We start from the raw sequence: 18,380 nt of genomic DNA, 5'->3' as shown, positions 1-18,380 counted from the left end.
ATTCAGTCTACGCACACCACCTTGAGAGCATCCATCATCGAGCTGCTTGAATGAAGCCATGCGAGTGCATAAACACTATCTCTCTCTCCCACTCATGCGCACACACACTTCATTTGCTTATTATAGTTCTTCACATCCCAAATCCCACATCTGAATAAGGGTTGGAAGAAATGAATGAAACCTTTGATTTTCATGTCTCACCACAAACATTGCCTGAGCTTATATGACATTTAGAGCTGCTTGCTTACTGGACGTTTGGTAATTAGTGAGACATGAAATTAGCTACAGATAAGGTCGAGCTACAAGGTTCTGATTCTACCAAAGCCGTCTTTTCCACAAGGCCGAAAACCACACAAGCTCCACTGTACATAAAAATTACATGACTCACAATAAATAATAGTCACATGCACATTTCTTCTAGTTGTACGAGTATGACCTTTTGAGGCTACAAGAGAAGTCCACTGTAATGTTAATAAAGTTTAGTTTCATTATCTCTACGCACAGCCTTGTTAATGGCAGAATGGTTGCTTTAAAAAGTGTTTTAGGGTTTTAATTTAAAAATACCTTTCATGAGTGGCTGTGGTAGTCATGGCTGTTCTTCTCACACACACATTCATACTGTATACACACATACAGACCAGATGAGTCAGTGGTCCGACCAACATCCAAGAGAAAGAAATGGAAAATGCAAAAGCTCCCACAATGCCACAGGCCTCCTCCCTTGGAAAAAGTAGATTCCCATGTCTAAATTCTCAACGTCTCTTTGTAGAGGTGCATTACATGTAGCCACAATGTCCTGGTCTGACCTGAAAACTTTTAGCACACAAGTCTCTGTCCCGGTCTGACCTGTCCCACTATCTAATCTCAACTGACTACTTTGTGTAACATTGGAAAATAACACTAACATAACAGGTTGTGATGGATCTTTAACAATCTCATCTCCCTGCATGGCTAAGCAGTGGAAAAACTGTAGAGTTTTTAGTATCAACACCACTTTTAAAATAAGGTGTCTTTCCATCTAATTGTCAAGCAAATATAGAGCGAATAAACTAGGCCATGCACAGCGTGGTTTCATCAGCTGTTGTTATCAACAGAGTAGAATAAGTAGAAGTCGCAAACTGGACACAAAACAAGTTGTTTGCCAACAGAGCGGATGCATTTTCATGGATGAGACCGAGGAATGATTTGGTCTTTTAATCGGCACACATGTACCTGTTGCTACTACCAGCCAAGTTTTGTGCATTATTGGAAAATCTAGGAAGACGGCAACAGTGGCAAGAGCTTCTTATTAACATTCTCACAGAGCGGAAACAGCTAATCAGTCACATGAGTTACATTTTTCAAAATGTTCCATTTCCATCAACCTTCTTTTACACAGATACTTCAAAATGAGCATAAAAAATAAATTGATAGAAACATGGTTGCTATGTCAGAAAGCTTTAAAATGTTTGCACACACAAAGTACTAGAACAAGTAACACAAGCAACCAAAAAGACCAAAAACAGACCTTCAGCACTATGAAAAAATGGGCATTTCAATAGAGGGATTCATTCCTTTCGAGCTATTTACTCAGTAGTGAAATACCACTGTAGCTTTCAAGGGTTAATCTAAACTCTCTCTGGGCCTCAGCCTGTTTTTTTGTTTTAGTAAATCCTGTCATGCGAGGGGTCAGAAGGTAGATTGGGCAACGTGGCTTTGTAGCCCTAATGAGCTAGGAAAAAGGGGCCGAGAGGGGGATTTGAACTGGAAGGGCTTGCTTTGGGAAAAGACAGATTCACAGAAAGGGGAGATCTGTTTCGATGTGTTTAACAACCACAGGAACATTCAACACTGATCATTTTTCGGCCGTTTCCAGTCTTCTCTAGGAGAGTTTAAAAGTCATGTGGGCTGGGTGGGGTGCACATGGACCAAAGAGTCCCACAGACAACCGCACCCAGGGGAGATGTTTTGGCCAGTGCTTCCATTCCCAAATTTCCAGCCAGGATTTTGCAAAGCTAGTTTCCTCCCACTTCCCAGGCAGCCACATCCAGCTAGAAGCTCAGAGACTATCACAAACACACGCTTGTGTCTATATATTGCTGTGAAGACACATCCAGCTGCATTCCCTGCGGACACATTGCTTCCTCAAAGTATAAATACACTATGAGAACTCTCAATGACCAGAGACCCGTACAAGAAAGTGAAACTCCTCAAAAAAACAAATAACAAATTCAGGTCATGACATCTCTGAATGAAGGGGCGGCTACAGTGAAAGCTCCTTTGTTATGATTTGTGTTCCATGCTACCCACACATGCAGATACACACCCATTATTATGAATTTGCATGACATTGCATACCACTGCACTTGCTGACAGTTAGAAAAGGCTTTTGCTTCAGATAACTTTAATGTTTTATCCATTTATTTCTGAATAAGTAATGCAATTTCTGTCCACACATGCACAGCAGCTAGAACATTTCAAACCTCGGTCCACCCTGCTGCGAGAGGCCAAGGCTAGAATTAAGGATGTATGATGACATGTAGCTCAGCTTGTCCGATGACAAGTCTTCAGAGAAATCTTATTTCCACACCCTCCACACCCTCGGTTTGGTGACAATCACATTCCTGTTCTCCTATAAGCTTGAACCATGTTTCTTCCATTATACTGGACGTCACACCCAGAGATAATGTGCAGGCGGATCCTTTTCTGTGTGGCTCAACAGGTAATGTTGGGAGGGTTAAGAGTTCCAGTTCAACAAAGGCAACCAATTTCGAAGCTGTATACACTCTAGGAGCTGCAAGGCACCCAATATATCTATCAGTATCTGTAATCCATCTGAATTATATGTGACAGTAATGAGTGAGGGGAAGAAAGGGCATAAAACAGAAGAGAGAGATGGAGGAGAACAAGACCAGGTCAGGTAACCAGAGCTGTGTGAGTGTGGCTCTCAGATGACAAATAAACAGAGGAAAAGGGGTCAGGTGAGTGTCCATTATTGTGTAAGGGTTGTTTAACAACAGCCCCTCACCCCGTGGATGATATCTGACCTTTGCACGCTGGAATGGGCAAGGGGGAGGGGGAGTGCACTGATAGGATAGGTAGATAATGCTTCAGGGGGGTTGTAGGGTAATCCAACCAGAACTTTGTTAAAACTGTCTGGAAGCACTTTTTAAAAGCTGTTTCAGCCCCTCTTGAGCTGCTGTGCCATGTGGCGAACCACACACATCTGGTTCTCAATAGAGATCAGCCCATTAGGTCAACCTCAGGACTAGAGGTGATGGTAATTTTCATATCAGAATTACTCTAGATGACTTCTTTAGAGCAAATGTTAAATCTTGTGGTCTATTTATCGAAAACAGTGAAAAATGGATCACATGTTCCCAAAGCAGAAAGTGACGTCTTCCAGTTGCTTGTTTCGTCGGATCAGAAGTCCAAAACTCAAAGATGTTTACAATGATATAAAACGAATATGAAAAAGAAAAACAGCAAATACTCCAGTTAATATTTTCGATAAAGTAATCAAATAATAATAATAATAATAAAATCCTACTGTAACCACTAGTCAACAGATTAAACTTTTTCTTGAGTTTATCTTTTCAGTGGCTTTTGTTAAAAAAAGCTTACATGCTACATCCCGACAACCTGATACTGTATCTAGCAGGCTGGTAGATACTGGTCACGTGTTCCAGTCACATAAGTTGATACATAGCAGGTGCAATTGTCAAAAACTTCCCAACAAAGTAGTCATTCTTCCCCAAACGCATTACTTTCTCCAGTGAAGCTGCAACAATAAGTTGATGAATTGATTAGGTCAACAAAATTATAATCTATTCATCGATTCAGTCATTCTTCAGGCAAAAATGTCAAGTATTTGCTGGTTCCAGCTTCTTAAATGTTAGGATGTAATGATATTCTTTGTCATTTCTTATAGGGAATGAAGAGTCTTTGGGTTTTGGGCTGTTGGTTGGACAAAAGAAGCAATTTGATGACGTTTCTTTGCAGCACTTTAATCAGGAAAATAATTGTCAGATTAATCAATAATGAAAGTAATAAACAGTTGCAGCCCTATTCTTCAGTTTGCACCCTGTATCCACTTTTCCTCTGTACTTCACTGAACCTTCTCTCTAGTCCACTGCGAGCTTGCTTGCGTAACAGCTCAACATGCTGGAAACCATGAGCCACCTCTCACTCCCCTCAAGAGGCATGAGTGTGCATATATCTGTGAGTAGGACAGACTGTCTGGCTTGCTGACTTCCATCACAGGAGGCAGAACAACAACACACATACACCCCTGCTGTAGCAGTGATCTCAGTAGTACTAGTTTACAAATGAAACACACGCCAGCTGAAATAACTAAACCGGAGCTTCAAAAACCACAAAATGAACCAAGTGTGTCAATCAGTAATGGGACCAAAAAATACAGTTGTGAATAAATTCTTTAACCATTCAAACACGCCCCCCATGGTGGCCGGCAGACCACATGAACAAGTGCGCTAATGATTATCTCACGAGGCTCTACTCAGCTGTGAAAACATCCTTCCACCTGCCCACCACACAGAAACACGCACACACTCACCTGCTTGTCAATCACCCCACACAGCCCATGTTTTAACCCCATGTATACCACAAATCGCTCTTTCTCATCATCTATCTTCCTGTCTCAATTCCTGCAGCACACCCAGGTTTGTTAAGCTGTCACAAGATCAATGTTAGCAATCAGTCTCTATAGTTTTAGTATCTTAAAATGGCTTCATTTCTAAAGCTATATGTGTGACGATAGAAAGAAGAGCAGCAGTGTTTTTTTGGGTGATGGTGGATCAATGCATATTTGAATTATAAAATAGAACACCTAATTTCAACTTTATTTCTGTAAGCCCACTGACACACACACACCACAAAAAACGTCCCACAAGGTGAAGATAAAAAACAGTTGGGTAAGAGCCGGCAGGTTACCTCGGTACACATGCACTCTACTTTTCTTCGTGGGTTGTTTTAGTGTGCAGCTGAGCTACGTGCTAAATTTTCCCCTCTTTGCCATAAAAGAAAACATTACTTTTGGGGTTGCTAGGGAAACCTGAATCGTTGTAAGAAAAAGCACTGTGGTCTGAAAACAAGCGTCGTAAATTACAAACTCCAGCGGCACGGCGGAATTCCTGGCGCAGAATCTGCCAGCATTCTGAGGCCGGGCGGGTGGAGAAAGCTGGCACATGGACTGGACAGGATGGATGAATCTGAAGACGTTCCTTACGGTTACTTTTTGTATTTCAAAGTCAGTTACAGAAACAGCAAGGATGGAGAGGTGACAAGAGACAGCACCATGGCACCATGTTTTGTTGCCAACATTCACACTAGATGATGAATCCCGAATGCAACATTACTGAATTAAACCAATGGGGTTGGCGCATATCAGACAATATAACGCCAATATATGAGTTGGGCTCTAAACCACATGTTTGCTTGTTTTCTTCTTTGTTTTCTCTTGCCACTGTATTATATTAATTACAGTGGTAGGACTCAGGATATTGGCTTCAGATAATGACACTTGGGGTATTCATTCAATAATACACAATGAAAATCATCCTTATCATCAGAATCGTAAAGTTACCACATTATTTATCCAAACTCACTTTACCCAGCATTTTAATTGCGGAATTGTTTGCCTACCTTTTCCGCCTGGTATACAAGTCTTCGCACAGGTAAATATTGACTTTAAGGCTGCAGGATATAGTAAAAAAAAAGCTGTGTAGCGCATCTCTGCACCACTCCAGTACTTCCTTATGATGCTGTTTTGTCATATATTCTAATTTTTTTTTTATTTATTTTTTTTTATTGCAGCTTCTACGATTTGGATATTGCAATTTCCGTTCATTGATTCATTTTGAAGCCCTAATTCATTTGATAAATACATAGTTTGAAATACACACTACCATGCTTGTCTTAAATAAATAACAAACTTAAGGTCCCCCTATATCTCTCTTTGATTTACAGAGAATATCAGAGCCAGTGTTCTACATATTGTGCTACTCTCCGGAGTTAACAGTTCGTTCAGCTGAAGCACTCCTCCTGCTACAGCAACAACTTGTTTGTCATCTGTCTCTCTCTTTCTCTGAGGGTGGCGTCTACAAAAGATTAACCTATGGAATGATCCACAGAGAAAAGGATCACAGGGTGCGGCCCTCTAAACCCATCCCCACATTCTTGTCTTTCCCTTTCTCTGCTGCCATTGGTCACCTTTCCTATGACTTTCTCTTTCTCCTCGCAAACGTGTTACAATCAACCATCTCCTGTTCTCTTCGTGCCTTTGTTGCTTTGCCTCTATCTCTTTTCCCCTTGCCTCCATGGGAACTGAGGTTAACTGAACACAACAGGGTCTGTGGCTCTGTCAGTGTTTCCTCTCAGCTACCACTCTTACGCACGTACAACAAAATGTTTTCTCCATGCAGCTGTAAGCATTTCACGCTACACACACTTACACACTCTGCAAGTCGTGTGTCCTATATGGAGCGTAAAACATTAAACATAGCCTCAAGATAACAATGTCAACAAAGGCCAAAACTATTTAAAACATACCAGATCTCCACTTGATGATGTCGCTGAACTCTTCATTGGCTCCTCCCTCTGCAATGTCACCGTGTGATGCCATGGTGGCCAATAAATTCAATGCCTTATTGGTTGAAATTGTGCCAAATGTTCCCAGGCTTCTTGGCACACAGTGCAACAGCCCTCTTTCTGCACCTGTAAGTGAGAAGAAAACAGTTTCATTCCTGCTCACTTCCAACTGAAATGTAGGTCTTTCTTTAGCTCCTTTCTGCTTTAATGTACTTTAAGCAGTGGAAATAATCTCAAAGGGAGGCCAGGAGAGTGGAGGTGTCACATGCGTTGGAGCCACACACACAAAACTTTCAAACATGGTCACACAGAAGCTCACAGGAAGATCTGGCACTTCACGAGGAACACCGTAGGTCGTTAAAATGCAAACAGCTGTTTGAGACTTCACATCAGTGTCCGCTCAGCAGTGTCGGGGAAGAACCTTACTGGTTTCACACAATGGCCTTGGGCTGTCAATGTTATGTGTAAAACAACTACTGTGAGAGTAATTGATGCTGTAATAATGGACAATTATGTCGTAGACTTAGCTCAGGAGCAAACTAGCCAATAATCTCAGAGTCTCAAACAGCCACAAAGCATCAAGTACACATGAAATTGGTCTTTGGCCAGCCACCAAAGACATTTGTTTTTGTGTGCTTATTTTGCTTTGGTTGGCCCCCACTTACCATCATACACAGTTTAAGTCATTTCACATGTAATGGTTTCTTCTCATGTTCACTTCTGTTTAACTACATGCTGAACTATGACGTTTTTTCCACTGTATAAGTAGTAAAATTTGGATTGTTTTCATTTTGTCACTTGCCCCTGGCAAACAAGTTAATATCCGAAGTACCTGACAGCTTTATGTGAAATAGCAGAGCATGACCGTATCAGTGGGTAAGTTTTGTCATCATTATACAACCATGTCATTTTTTTTCATTGGAACAATTAAGGGTTGTTTAAGGTTTAAAGGTTAGCAAAAAACAATAACCATAGTCCAGAGCAGCTAACCCTGGACAATGATTTCTTTTAAGTGATGAGAGTGTCCTCCAGGGAATTTCGAAAGATTATATTACAGGTTTTAATGTCATGTAGTAAAGCGGAACATTGAGGTTGCGATACACTGAGATGCTTTGAGAATCGCTGACAGTCAAATCCTAAGGCCAGTGAAGAGTTACACTTCTACATGTCACGCTCATTTTGTGCAGACAGCATTGTTTTCTATCTGTAGTTTTGCTGCAACCTCACAAAGGATGCCCTTATGTGTGCTCAACTTTCAGAGGCTCCAAAAATGCAACACCATCTATCACAATCTCCAAATGTACATCTTGACCTTGTGCATAGGTCAGCTGCTGCAGCTTCACATTGTTGCAGCTGTTTAGATCTGCTTTTTAGTATAAGAACAATGCTCGTGCATGCGGTCTGTTTTAATTCAGGGTATCCTTTCATTAAGCCATGTCCACTCCCAAAAATAGCTTGCTTTTACCATGAAAGGAGTTTATGTGCAGTTTTATCGAGCAGTGCCTGTTGAGTTACAGTTCTTGAGGGATGATGCAAGACCCCAAAAATAACAACTGTAAACTCAAGGAAAAGACAGCCCCATCTATCTTGCTGGTGCCTTTACAATTTCAGTTCCCCTCTCTGTGTGTGGGGTAGTTAGTTTTGACAACCGAGGCAAAACAACTGAAGGGATACGATCAGCCGGATGAATCTGAACTCTTTGAAGCTGTGAGTGTAGTTCAGCAACTTGCAAGTTTGCTTGATTTGAAGAAGAGATCAGAGTCACTGTCCAATAAATTTAAATGAGTTATGTGTTGAGTTAATCTGGTGAGATTATCGCCTTCCTGATTAAAAAAAAAAACACACACACACATAAAGTGAGTTTCAAAAATGCAAATCTACGGTGGCCTTGTGGTTAATGTTTTATCTCTGCGGTATTTGGAGCTTGATGACTTTTAACCAAGCAATTTCAAAGCTGCAGTGTACACAAACTGCTAGCTACGTGCAAAAAACCTCAAGTTCAGCATGAAACAGAAATTGTTTGATGGTCTGTTTCACCATTTTAAGCTTTTACAGTTCATTTACACCCAATGTCTGACTGTGAAGTTCACAATAACTGTTGTGTTCAGTGGGTACAATGACGCTTAACGTAGTTCATAGATCCAAAGCACACACTCACCTTTGCTGTCACCAAGGAGTCAGGAGACGTGCCCCCTCAAAACAAGCCCAAAACGTGTCGAGTATGGATAGACAGATACAGGCGAAGTGTACTTCGAGGTTGAAAAGTTGATAAAGTACATCAATGCAGTTAATTTAAGGCATTTTCTACGAGGTACGAGGCACTCTTCTTAACTAACTAACTGAGCTAACTCAAGGGAACCGTCCTCCAGCGCATCCAGTCTCCACAATGTGCCAAAAGGAAAGCTTTAAGAGACGCCTTTTAGCCAAACAAAGCAAAGCACAACTACCGTAGTCTTGAAAACACAACGGCGGGCCGTCACTTGGAAACGGAGAGATGGTTATTACATTTCACGGGTGACCGCCGCAATACTGTGCACTCAGGTCCCACAACTTTGTTCCTGTTGCTTACTTGACTCTTTCTCCCTGCCGCTTACACCGATGTTAAACTCCACAGAGCTAGCCAAACACAGCGGAAGTGCTACAACAACACCTTCGCAGTAAAAGGGGTGTAATCGCAGGAACGTTGAACCGACTGGCAATAGCAGTCGCTCCCGCTGCTTTTAATAATAATAGAGCAATTGTAGGATAATTAAGCGTCATACTAGTGTAATAATATGTTTACATGAGAGGTTTCTGATACAAACAGGTAAACTGCATCTTAAATTTGTGGATATTAAATTACGTTTATGACGTGACTTATGGGTGGAGCAACAACAGAATTACACAATTTGCTATTTAAAAGCGATAGTCATCATTTTAGGAAGCCGCTTCTCAAATGTAGCAGCTGTTAGATTTATTTTGAAGGTGTAACCGGAAGCGCTGTGTCCACCCCGGGCAGCTTGACGCTGGTCTTGAGCCTTTCCCTCTGGCTGTAAAAGTTTTCCTGACGCTGAGATGGAAACATGGCGCGGTGGGCGTCACGTGACGTAACACCAACGAAACCAGTGATTCCCACTGGAAAACACAGAAAAAGCTTGGACGAGAAACTGTAATGGAATGGGATAATAACTGGAATATTCATCAGGCCAAAGGTCTTCAAAACTTTTCCACATAAAGGCACCTAGGACTGATTACAAAAAGCCATTTGAGCCATGATGGTTTTATTGTAACATTGTGTGTATGTGACATCTTATTTTATTCACTGAAATGATGAAAACTATTACTTAAACTATCAATCAAAGCATCAAAAATCTAGCTACAGTCTCAGTGTTTTATTATGTACTAATTGTATTATTATTACAGCTATATTAACATGTAAGAAACATTTAAATGCTGGCAGGACAAGGCAGAGTGACTACTTTAATCACAGTTGGGAAGTTAAGTGAAATTACTCTGCACAGTAACTTGTAAGAATTGTCAGATCAATGTAAAAGTGCCATATTTACCTATAAAATGTGGTGAAATAGAACTATAAAGTGGCGAGAAGTGAGTATCATGACCCAGAAACCATGTATTTTGATTACGCAGAAAATATCTAGCTATAAATCCACCATGAATGTATACGAAACAAAACAAAAAACATTTATTTCAGGAATGATAAACTTAATTTTTGTAGCACCTTTCATACATAAAATACAATCACAAACAAAAAAGAGCCGAGCAGACAGTTAAAATGTCAAAACGCAATTAAAAAGGAGAGTCAAATTAAAAAAATATCTCAATAACAATAACAATGTACAGTAAATAACCCTAATAATTACAAAAACAATTAGCATTATCATTCCACTGCCTCTTGCTTCAGGTTTCATTATATTACACTGCGTGATGTGTTGGACTGAAAAGAAACAACTCTTCCAGTACCATAGGGGACTGAATAATAGATTAAGGCCCATTGGAAAGAGTCCGTGAGGCTTTGGGGATGCAGAGATGTTGATCTTCCATTGTGAGCCCTCATCCTTCTCCCTCCCTCTTCTCAGTTGTCAGGGCTCTTTTGTTGATGTTTCCTCACACAGCTGAAAGAAGAGGCTCAATTTCACAAATTAGTGCTCTCTTAGGCCTCGAACACCTATCAAGTGACAGCAGATTTATTTGTTGGTGTGCAAGAGGGCAGGTAGGAATTCTCACCTATGGTTCACTGGCGTGTTTATAAAGATGGATTTGTAAAATGAGTTAATCTGGAGTGTGAAGGTTCCATGTTGACTCAGGTACTGTTAGTATTTGTGAACACTGCAGTGCAAAAGCCTTATACAAAAGTTAAGAAAGTTTCAGAAAGTTTCCATCTACAGTACACTTCTTGGACGCATGCGACTACAGTGCAACACACTTTTAGATACTACTTAACAAGAGTTACAGCTATTTTCTGTGAAGCTTTTCCTGTGGCAGATGCAGATGACTGGGTATCCATGAGTCCAAGGCATCGCCCTTGTAGTAAAATTATAGGGGCGAGTGTGTCTAGGCCTTCACTTGGCCTGTGTTGGACTCCAGCCCACGGACTACAAGAAGGGCTTAGAGTGCCCTCTTCTGTCCCAATAGTGTAACTACTCCTTAAAGAAAGGCAGTTACCTGGAGGACTTCCCCACAGAAAAACAGTGAAATACTCAGAAATTTCTAACCGTGTTCCCCACAATCAGCCAGGCTGAAATTAATGTTGTCATTGCCAATGCTACTTATTTTGTTTACTCTACTTAACTTGTCTTACTTCTATTGTTAGTGTATTAGGCACTGGTTTATTGTATTTACTCCTTAAACACTTTGCATTTTGTATATTTTATATATTTCACTTATATTCATTACCCGTATTGTCCTAAGTTGTGACCCTGACCTGGGGCACCCACTGGTTGTTACTGGTTTTTCTACTGTACTGTAAATTTTTGTAGCAATCTCTGGCACAAGAATTTCTTTTGGGATTAATAAAATTCTGTTATCATATCTTTTCTTATTGTTATCACCACATTGGCAAATTTATCAAATATGCCAGATGCATGGACACTTTGATTGTAAGGTCCAGAAGGAGGCGGGCTTGTACTGTTCTCAATATCTGAACAGCTAACTTTGTTTTGCACTTTAAATAAGATCTGGTGCTCAGGATTCCATCCTGCCATTGTCTGAGTGAATTCAGTATTAATTTTACCATTGACAATAAATGACATTGTTGCCGGTCTTGACCATTTAACGCCTTTCCTACGTTATTTCTACAAAAAAAAGTAGTATTTAAACAAAAGAGACTGCCATGAAGGACAGTTTACATTATCTTCAGGTGCCTTATATTACTTACTATATCACGTTTTTCTTATCATCTATGTTTTAGGCCCATTATCACTATACCACTAATTGGAGCCACTGTTGTAGTTTCTCAACGAAAATTGATTTCTTCACTGTGTTTGCCTACATCTGGTGGGAAAACGCTACAATTTACGTGTCATGAATGCATACGTCGCTGTGCTTGATTTCACGAATCTGTATGTTATCCTATATGACGCCACTCGGGTATTTTCCGTGCATGGTTGTTTAAACGAGGTAGTTTAGTGATTCAGACAACGACACCATTAAAAGGATATACCAGGAGTGGGGTTCGAACCCACGCGGACATATGTCCATTGGATCTTAAGTCCAACGCCTTAACCACTCGGCCATCCTGGTTTATACACCAAATCCCACCGCATTTCCGCATGAAGAAATACACATATACTCGTACGAATTCAACATTTATTTATTGAAGAGCAATGGTGCAAGCAAAGCGCACCATTTTCCGCTCCTTTATCAAAAACGCCTCACGAGTCAAATACAGCGATGATGCTAGCGCTACGCTAGCAGCTAAATTGTAAACCAGCAGACTGGAGCGAACTTGCTAATGCCATGCTCACTGGCAAGACAACACGGCTTTTACACAAACTACCGTCGCAAAACTTGGGCTGACTTTAACACGTTGAGGGCTATACAATGTTATGCTAAAAAAAAGAAAAATCATTGGCTTACGAAAATCCCTGCTTTACTTATTGCTAAGTTCTCTTAACCAATAAGGAGTTCGCGTTAACTAGCGAATAACTAGGACGCGCAGCTAATACTATTAGCATGTGCTAGCTAGCTGATAAGTAACAGCAGGTTTGGAGCTCGGCACGACACGGTTACTGAACTGTAATATAAGCCATACAGTGCCGCGTTAAGCTATTAATGCCACACACTGTGACTAAACAACGGCGTAAAGCAAAGCAAAAGCTCAATAACACCGAAGTCTGGAGTTGTTCCCTAATTCTTACAGGAGAAGTTCCCAAACTCGGCAGGAGACTTGAAGTGAAACTGATTCCGAGGATAAACTGATGTCCCTGCGCCTGTCAGACTGACTGAGGGACTGAAACAGGACACCACCAGCAGCAAGCCGTATATCATTCATTTAATTATAGACTCTTTAAAAGTTATATGTTAACGGTTATTCCTGGAAACCCTACACCTCAAATAAAATACAATGAAATAATTAAGGAAAGTACTTTATTTACTAATTGTAAAAGTACTTTTTTAGTGACTCTTAATGACACGGACACGTTGTAGCTTCTATATATAATTAGAAAAAAGACAGGGCAGACACTCTCAAGTGTTTGCTTTTGTCATTTAATCTGTTTTAATTATAAAAGTAAAGGCTGTATTACCAGTTGGGTACAAGTACAATAGGCATCTGGCCCTCATTTGACTGTGTTACAACTAGTTTGTTCAAATGATCGTGATCAAATGTAACTTTGTTTGTGAATATGGAGATAATATTCACTACTAAAGCACAATATTAACTAATATGATTCACCAATAAATGTGGGTGTTTTTGATGTGTCCCTCTGTCAAAAATGGTTTAGGAACTTTATTTTGTTTTTAATCAAACTGCCACACAACAAACCAGGAACCATGGAATATACCTACAATATTTTACACACAGGAGGCGAATATAGATCATTTTACCCCAAGCCTCCAAGCAGATTTAATTTGGTGGTGCTACAGACAGTGTTTTTTTTGGTTGGTCATTTTTTGAAAACCAGCATAAGCTACACAAACTACTGGACTTAAACACCCCTAAACTCATCACAACATTTGTTAGCATTTATGGCTCCCACTGGGACCCAACAGTCCGGTAGTCTGCCATTTAGCTAAACAGCTCATTCATTTACAGTCAGAAGATATCTTGGATAACCTCACAGGATCATATGACATATCTCTTCTCCATTCATACATTCCAACAGCTTGTCTGACTCATAGAAGGATCTAGAAGAGCCACCTGATTATTCTTTTCCCCATTCATTGGTTGGCTGTGTAGGCTTTTAAAAATGTACACTCAATTTACACTCAACCTCTGGTTTCTGTCCTCCATCACCATCCACATCAACATAGCATTTTAAATCAAACTTACAACCCCATACATAGTGAAATAATGACGATCAGTGATAATTTACTCTACTTTTACAAAGTTGTCTCATCTGTCACAACTAACTGCAATTTATCAGCTCTCCCACCTTCATTCTTATGACTACAATTGTTCCACATTTATAAATGTGTACTTATCCCCATGATTCAATGCACTATGTTGATGTTCTGCTGAAGAAAGCAAACCTTTTTTAATTTACTAAAACAGCCTTTATTTTGCATGTTATTGTACTGCTTAATTGATTCACCTTCAATTTAAACATTTTTAGAATAAAATACACACAACCATTATTGGATTAATTTTTAGATCCAAAAAGAAGGATCAGTTATTTTCCTGGAAATCAAATTTTAGACAGCTGGTAAATCATAAGGGGGCCTGTAAAGCTTAGATTTATCATTAAATAAGCACATTGCATTAAAAGCTTTTCAGCTGTCCATTACTTTTTACACATGTAAAGGTTTATTTCAGTTTTCAGTCATCCATAAAAAGTCCAAATAAGCCCTAAAAAGTTTGGTTGCGTCTCCAACAGCTGAAACAGGGGCAACACTGTAGAAAAGGATTTTTCTTCTTGTATTGTAATGCCTTCTTGATGTGAACGTTGATCTTTTCAGTATATTCTTCAGTGGTACGCACATTAGCCTCAATGTTATTGAGCGTGGATCCCTGCTCCTCCACCAGCACGGCCATCTGCAGGAACAGTTCGTGCACCTCCTTCAGCCGGGCCTCCAGCTCCACCAGCTCCTTGTGTCTGCCTTTGATCTCACACATCGCCCAGCGAGACGAGCATCCGCCTTGCATCTGCAGGGTCTGGGACAGCTCGGACCATCCCTCACCACCTTTGTGCACCATCGTATCCAGCTGATCATCAGTGATTTCAGTCCCCATTATTGAAGCCTGCCTCTGGATCCTCCCCCGACATGTACTCCTCTGCATCTCCTCTGCCTTATTGTAGTCACTCATGGCAGCGTGGAAGGCACGGGTCAGTGTGTCATGCTGAACTCGGGCTATGCGACTAACAGCAGAGTTGGGACCTTCTTTCTCCTCCAGCTGGCTGCTCTCTTTACCCAGGGCCTGAAGGCGGGCATACAGGCCCTCCCCACGGTTCTGGATCCCTCTGGCGATGGAGTCAGAATCCTTTTTGAGCAGAGTGAGGCGCCGCACAGAGGTGCCAAAGCGTTCGTTATGGGTGCTCAGACGCTCCACCTCTAAGTGGAGCAAGGAGATCTCCTTGCGTATGGAGTGGGCCTCCTCCAGGATGTTTTCAATCGTTGAAGAGTTCTCAAACACCACTGCCTGTTGAGACAGAGTCCCCTTGTCTACATCATATTCAGAGCTGTAAAAGTCTGGCTCATAGTCGTCATCCTCCTCACTGATGGTCTGGAGCCTCTCCAGCATGTCCCTCATTCTGCCTGAGAGACCAGAGTAAAACAAGAAGTTGATTAATGCGCTCATATCTAAGCTGCAATAAATGTAAAAAAAAGTTTCATCTTAGGTCTTATCCTCAAAGGGGACCTATTCTATTTTTGCGTTTTTTTCCCCTTTCCTTCATTGTGCTATGTATTCTTGTGCATGTAAAAGGTCTTAAAATGTCAAAACCCCAAACACCAATGGGAGCTCCTTTGTCCCACAGAAAACCCTGCTCCTGAAGTGCCTAAAGTGCCTCCTCAGTAGACCTGCCTGTAATTCTGTGACTTCTTGACATCACACTACATCACCATGTCACACATTTGCATTATTTATACCTATAATCAGGTTAGAACTGAAGCTAACCGGAAGCTGAAAACATGGCAGAGCTGACCAGAGACACAGTAAGCAGTGCTGGCTCAGGCATGTGTGAGCTGACCAATCAGAGCAGACTGGGTAAGTATTGAGGAAAAGACAACCAAGAAAGGCTGCATTCCAGACAACTAGAGGCTTGAAATTCCTGGCTCCTTCTAGAAAAAATACATAAGAATGAAACTCAAAGCTGGAGCTCCTAATTGTAGACTCGGGGCAAATCCATCTACCCCTACTTCATGAAGAAGCTGTTGTCTGACGTCATGACAGTGGCAACACCCATGGGGAAGCATTTGTAGACTACAATATCTAATATAGGCTAGTGAATAGAATATTTAGATATGTTTTCAAGTATAAAAGTGTTGTAAAATAAAATGTATAATGCCGTCTGTTAGTTCATGTGTCATTTTTTCCTCCTCTATTTTGTTTATATACTGCACTTCTTGCTTAAGAAACATCAGTTTATCACAGCTCCTGGTATACTTGTAGGTCGGAAGGTGGAAAATTTAATCTAGGAAATTCCGACCTTTGACTTTGACTGTAACGCAGCAGTATACCAGCGCTGCAAGGACTTGTGGGAAGGCATCATCTCCTTTCCTTTCATTAAGGATGGTCCAATGCACCCTATGCTAAAGGAGATAAGGAAGGAAGCACTGAAGCACCTTTTGACCAGCTCTTAATCATGGTTGTCACTGATAGTTCCAGATTAATTCAGTTAGTTAGGAAACTCCCTAAGCAAAAAAATTGTTTGACCTCAGCCCATGTCTAGCTTTTGGTCTAATGAACTCAGTTTCATTGCGATCAAATACGTAAAATTTATAATTTAACGTTCCTGTGTTGCAGGTACCCTCAATATAGTATAACCCCCTCATAGAAAAACGTGACATTAAACACTGTGTATCCTGGTGACAGTGTGTCCAAAGGATCAAAGTTAATTTACCAAGAAAAGTTACACCACCCATTCAAGGCTAAAATGTCAGTTTTATATAACAACTGATACGCACAATGACTGACATTTTCTCTACAGCAGGTGTTATTTCTGTCTTGAACAACAATGACAGCAGTCACAGTTCAAAGCTTGTTGGAATGTGTTTAAACCAGGAACAAGGAAGATGTTTCCTTGTTTAAGAAAACAGACTTTTCCTTTAAAAGTGGGGTTATGGCCGAAGATAGTGTTGTACAATATGTTATCTAAGTAGCTCTAAGTAAATTCATTAAAACTTTTAAGACTGTGGCTCTCGCCTAAGTCCCTGCTACTGATTATTTCATACGGTATGGAGACAGAAAATCAATTTCCTCATAGCATATCAGTAAAAAGCTATTTTAAGAGCAGTCACAATGTCTAATAAAAACAACTAAATGTCTTTTAATGGCAGCCATTGAGATAGGAACATCAGCCTTTCCAAGCTGCTGGGGCGGTTCAGCACTAATTAACTCCCATCAATTATCCACTTGCCTCTGCTTCACATATTATCTAAGAAAATATATCATTAAACTCAATCATTTCAAAGTGTCTTACCTCTTGTGACTGGCTCCCACAAAATCGGAAAGCAAGTAAATCCTTTCAAAGTGTCTCAATCTGATTTATTTGGTCGAGGACGCTTGGGAAACGCATCTTTATATTGTGATGAAGGAAGTGGTCTGTCTGCTGTGTGTTCAGTGGGTGACTGCCACCCCTTTCCAGGTGACGCACGTGGGCCTTCCCACTGCAACACACAATACTTCCTTGAATAGAGATGCATTTTCTGGTTCAGCCTCTTTTCACTGGAAGAACGACAACATTCCTGTGAAATAATGCTTCCAGGACAAGAGTCTGTGAGAAATCTATAAAGGAAAGTGGATTTTAAAATGAACCACTGGTCTAACGTAGTACAAGCTGCCTTATGAATGTTGCTTTTGTTGTTTGGTTAGAGTTTTTTTTGTGATGTTTGGTTAAATGTTGTATTCTGCTGTTTATGTGAAACTAAGTCTTGGGACGCAAGACACATTTCAGAGGAAGATTCTGACAATAAAGTGAAATCAAATCAAGTGATGCCACCTGTGTGTGTTTGGCTGGGGTGCCATTGGGGTGGGGCGCTGGATGATCCAGGAGGCCCAGGGTTGGACAGGAGTAAGTGATACATGCCAGGTAGTACATTTATTAATGGGTAACTCCAACCATTTTCCACATTTTGAATGCGTGGAACAAAATATGATATCTCTGCTTTAGCTGTATGAATTTTGATCATTTGGTTTTAAACTCTCCATAATGAGTCTAACAGTGTTACAGGGGTGAAATGGCCAGACCAGCAGACTTTCCTTTTCAAAAGCTGGTGCCTACATTACCCACAATGCAGCTTACCCACAATGCAGCTAAACCACATTGACATCACTGGAGGCAATTTATCAGATTACATGCAACTTCCACTGGAGCCACAAAAGGCTTCATAGCACTTTTCACATATGGAGTAGTACTCGCTACTGTAAACACACTTTAATGAGTAGAATTTGTGGAGTTACCCTTTCATTGTGT

The 18,380-nt window shown here is 40.7% G+C and overlaps 2 protein-coding genes and 1 non-coding gene across 6 annotated transcripts in view; all 3 read right to left on the bottom strand.

The window, feature by feature from the left end:
- The window catches only part of utrn (utrophin), a 190,551-nt gene extending 181,419 nt beyond the window's left edge, over positions 1-9,132 (bottom strand). For 3 of the 4 annotated variants that reach the window (XM_073492397.1, XM_073492400.1, XM_073492399.1), the window contains exons 1-2: positions 8,747-9,132; positions 6,550-6,714 (exon numbers count right to left, since the gene is read on the bottom strand). In XM_073492397.1, the coding sequence (XP_073348498.1) occupies positions 6,550-6,622 (73 nt within the window). In that variant the 5' untranslated portion in view covers positions 6,623-6,714; positions 8,747-9,132. The remainder of the gene's footprint in view (positions 1-6,549; positions 6,715-8,746) is intronic. The other variant, XM_073492398.1, reaches the window with a different exon arrangement.
- Positions 9,133-12,244: 3,112 nt separating this feature from the next.
- On the bottom strand, positions 12,245-12,327 carry trnal-uaa (transfer RNA leucine (anticodon UAA)). The gene has a single exon. It is a non-coding gene; the product is annotated as a tRNA-Leu (tRNA).
- A 1,935-nt stretch (positions 12,328-14,262) lies between these two features.
- LOC141018281 (syntaxin-11-like) lies at positions 14,263-17,861 on the bottom strand. Its single transcript, XM_073493212.1, has 2 exons — positions 17,388-17,861; positions 14,263-15,501 (listed from the first exon to the last, which is right to left on the bottom strand). Exon 2 carries the CDS (start codon positions 15,494-15,496, stop codon positions 14,594-14,596), a length of 903 nt encoding a protein of 300 aa, XP_073349313.1. The 5' UTR covers positions 15,497-15,501; positions 17,388-17,861; the 3' UTR covers positions 14,263-14,593.
- Positions 17,862-18,380: the final 519 nt, after the last annotated feature.

Source organism: Pagrus major, chromosome 22, assembly GCF_040436345.1.
Source record: "Pagrus major chromosome 22, Pma_NU_1.0".
Lineage (NCBI taxonomy): Eukaryota > Metazoa > Chordata > Actinopteri > Spariformes > Sparidae > Pagrus > Pagrus major.
The sequence above is the reverse complement of the archived record's forward strand: the minus strand, read 5'-3'. Positions and strand labels throughout refer to the sequence as shown.

Excerpts from the sequence above, each read along its gene's own strand:
- LOC141018281 (XM_073493212.1), bottom strand. The coding sequence starts at position 15,496 with ATGAGGGACATGCTGGAGAGGCTCCAGACCATCAGTGAGGAGGATGAC.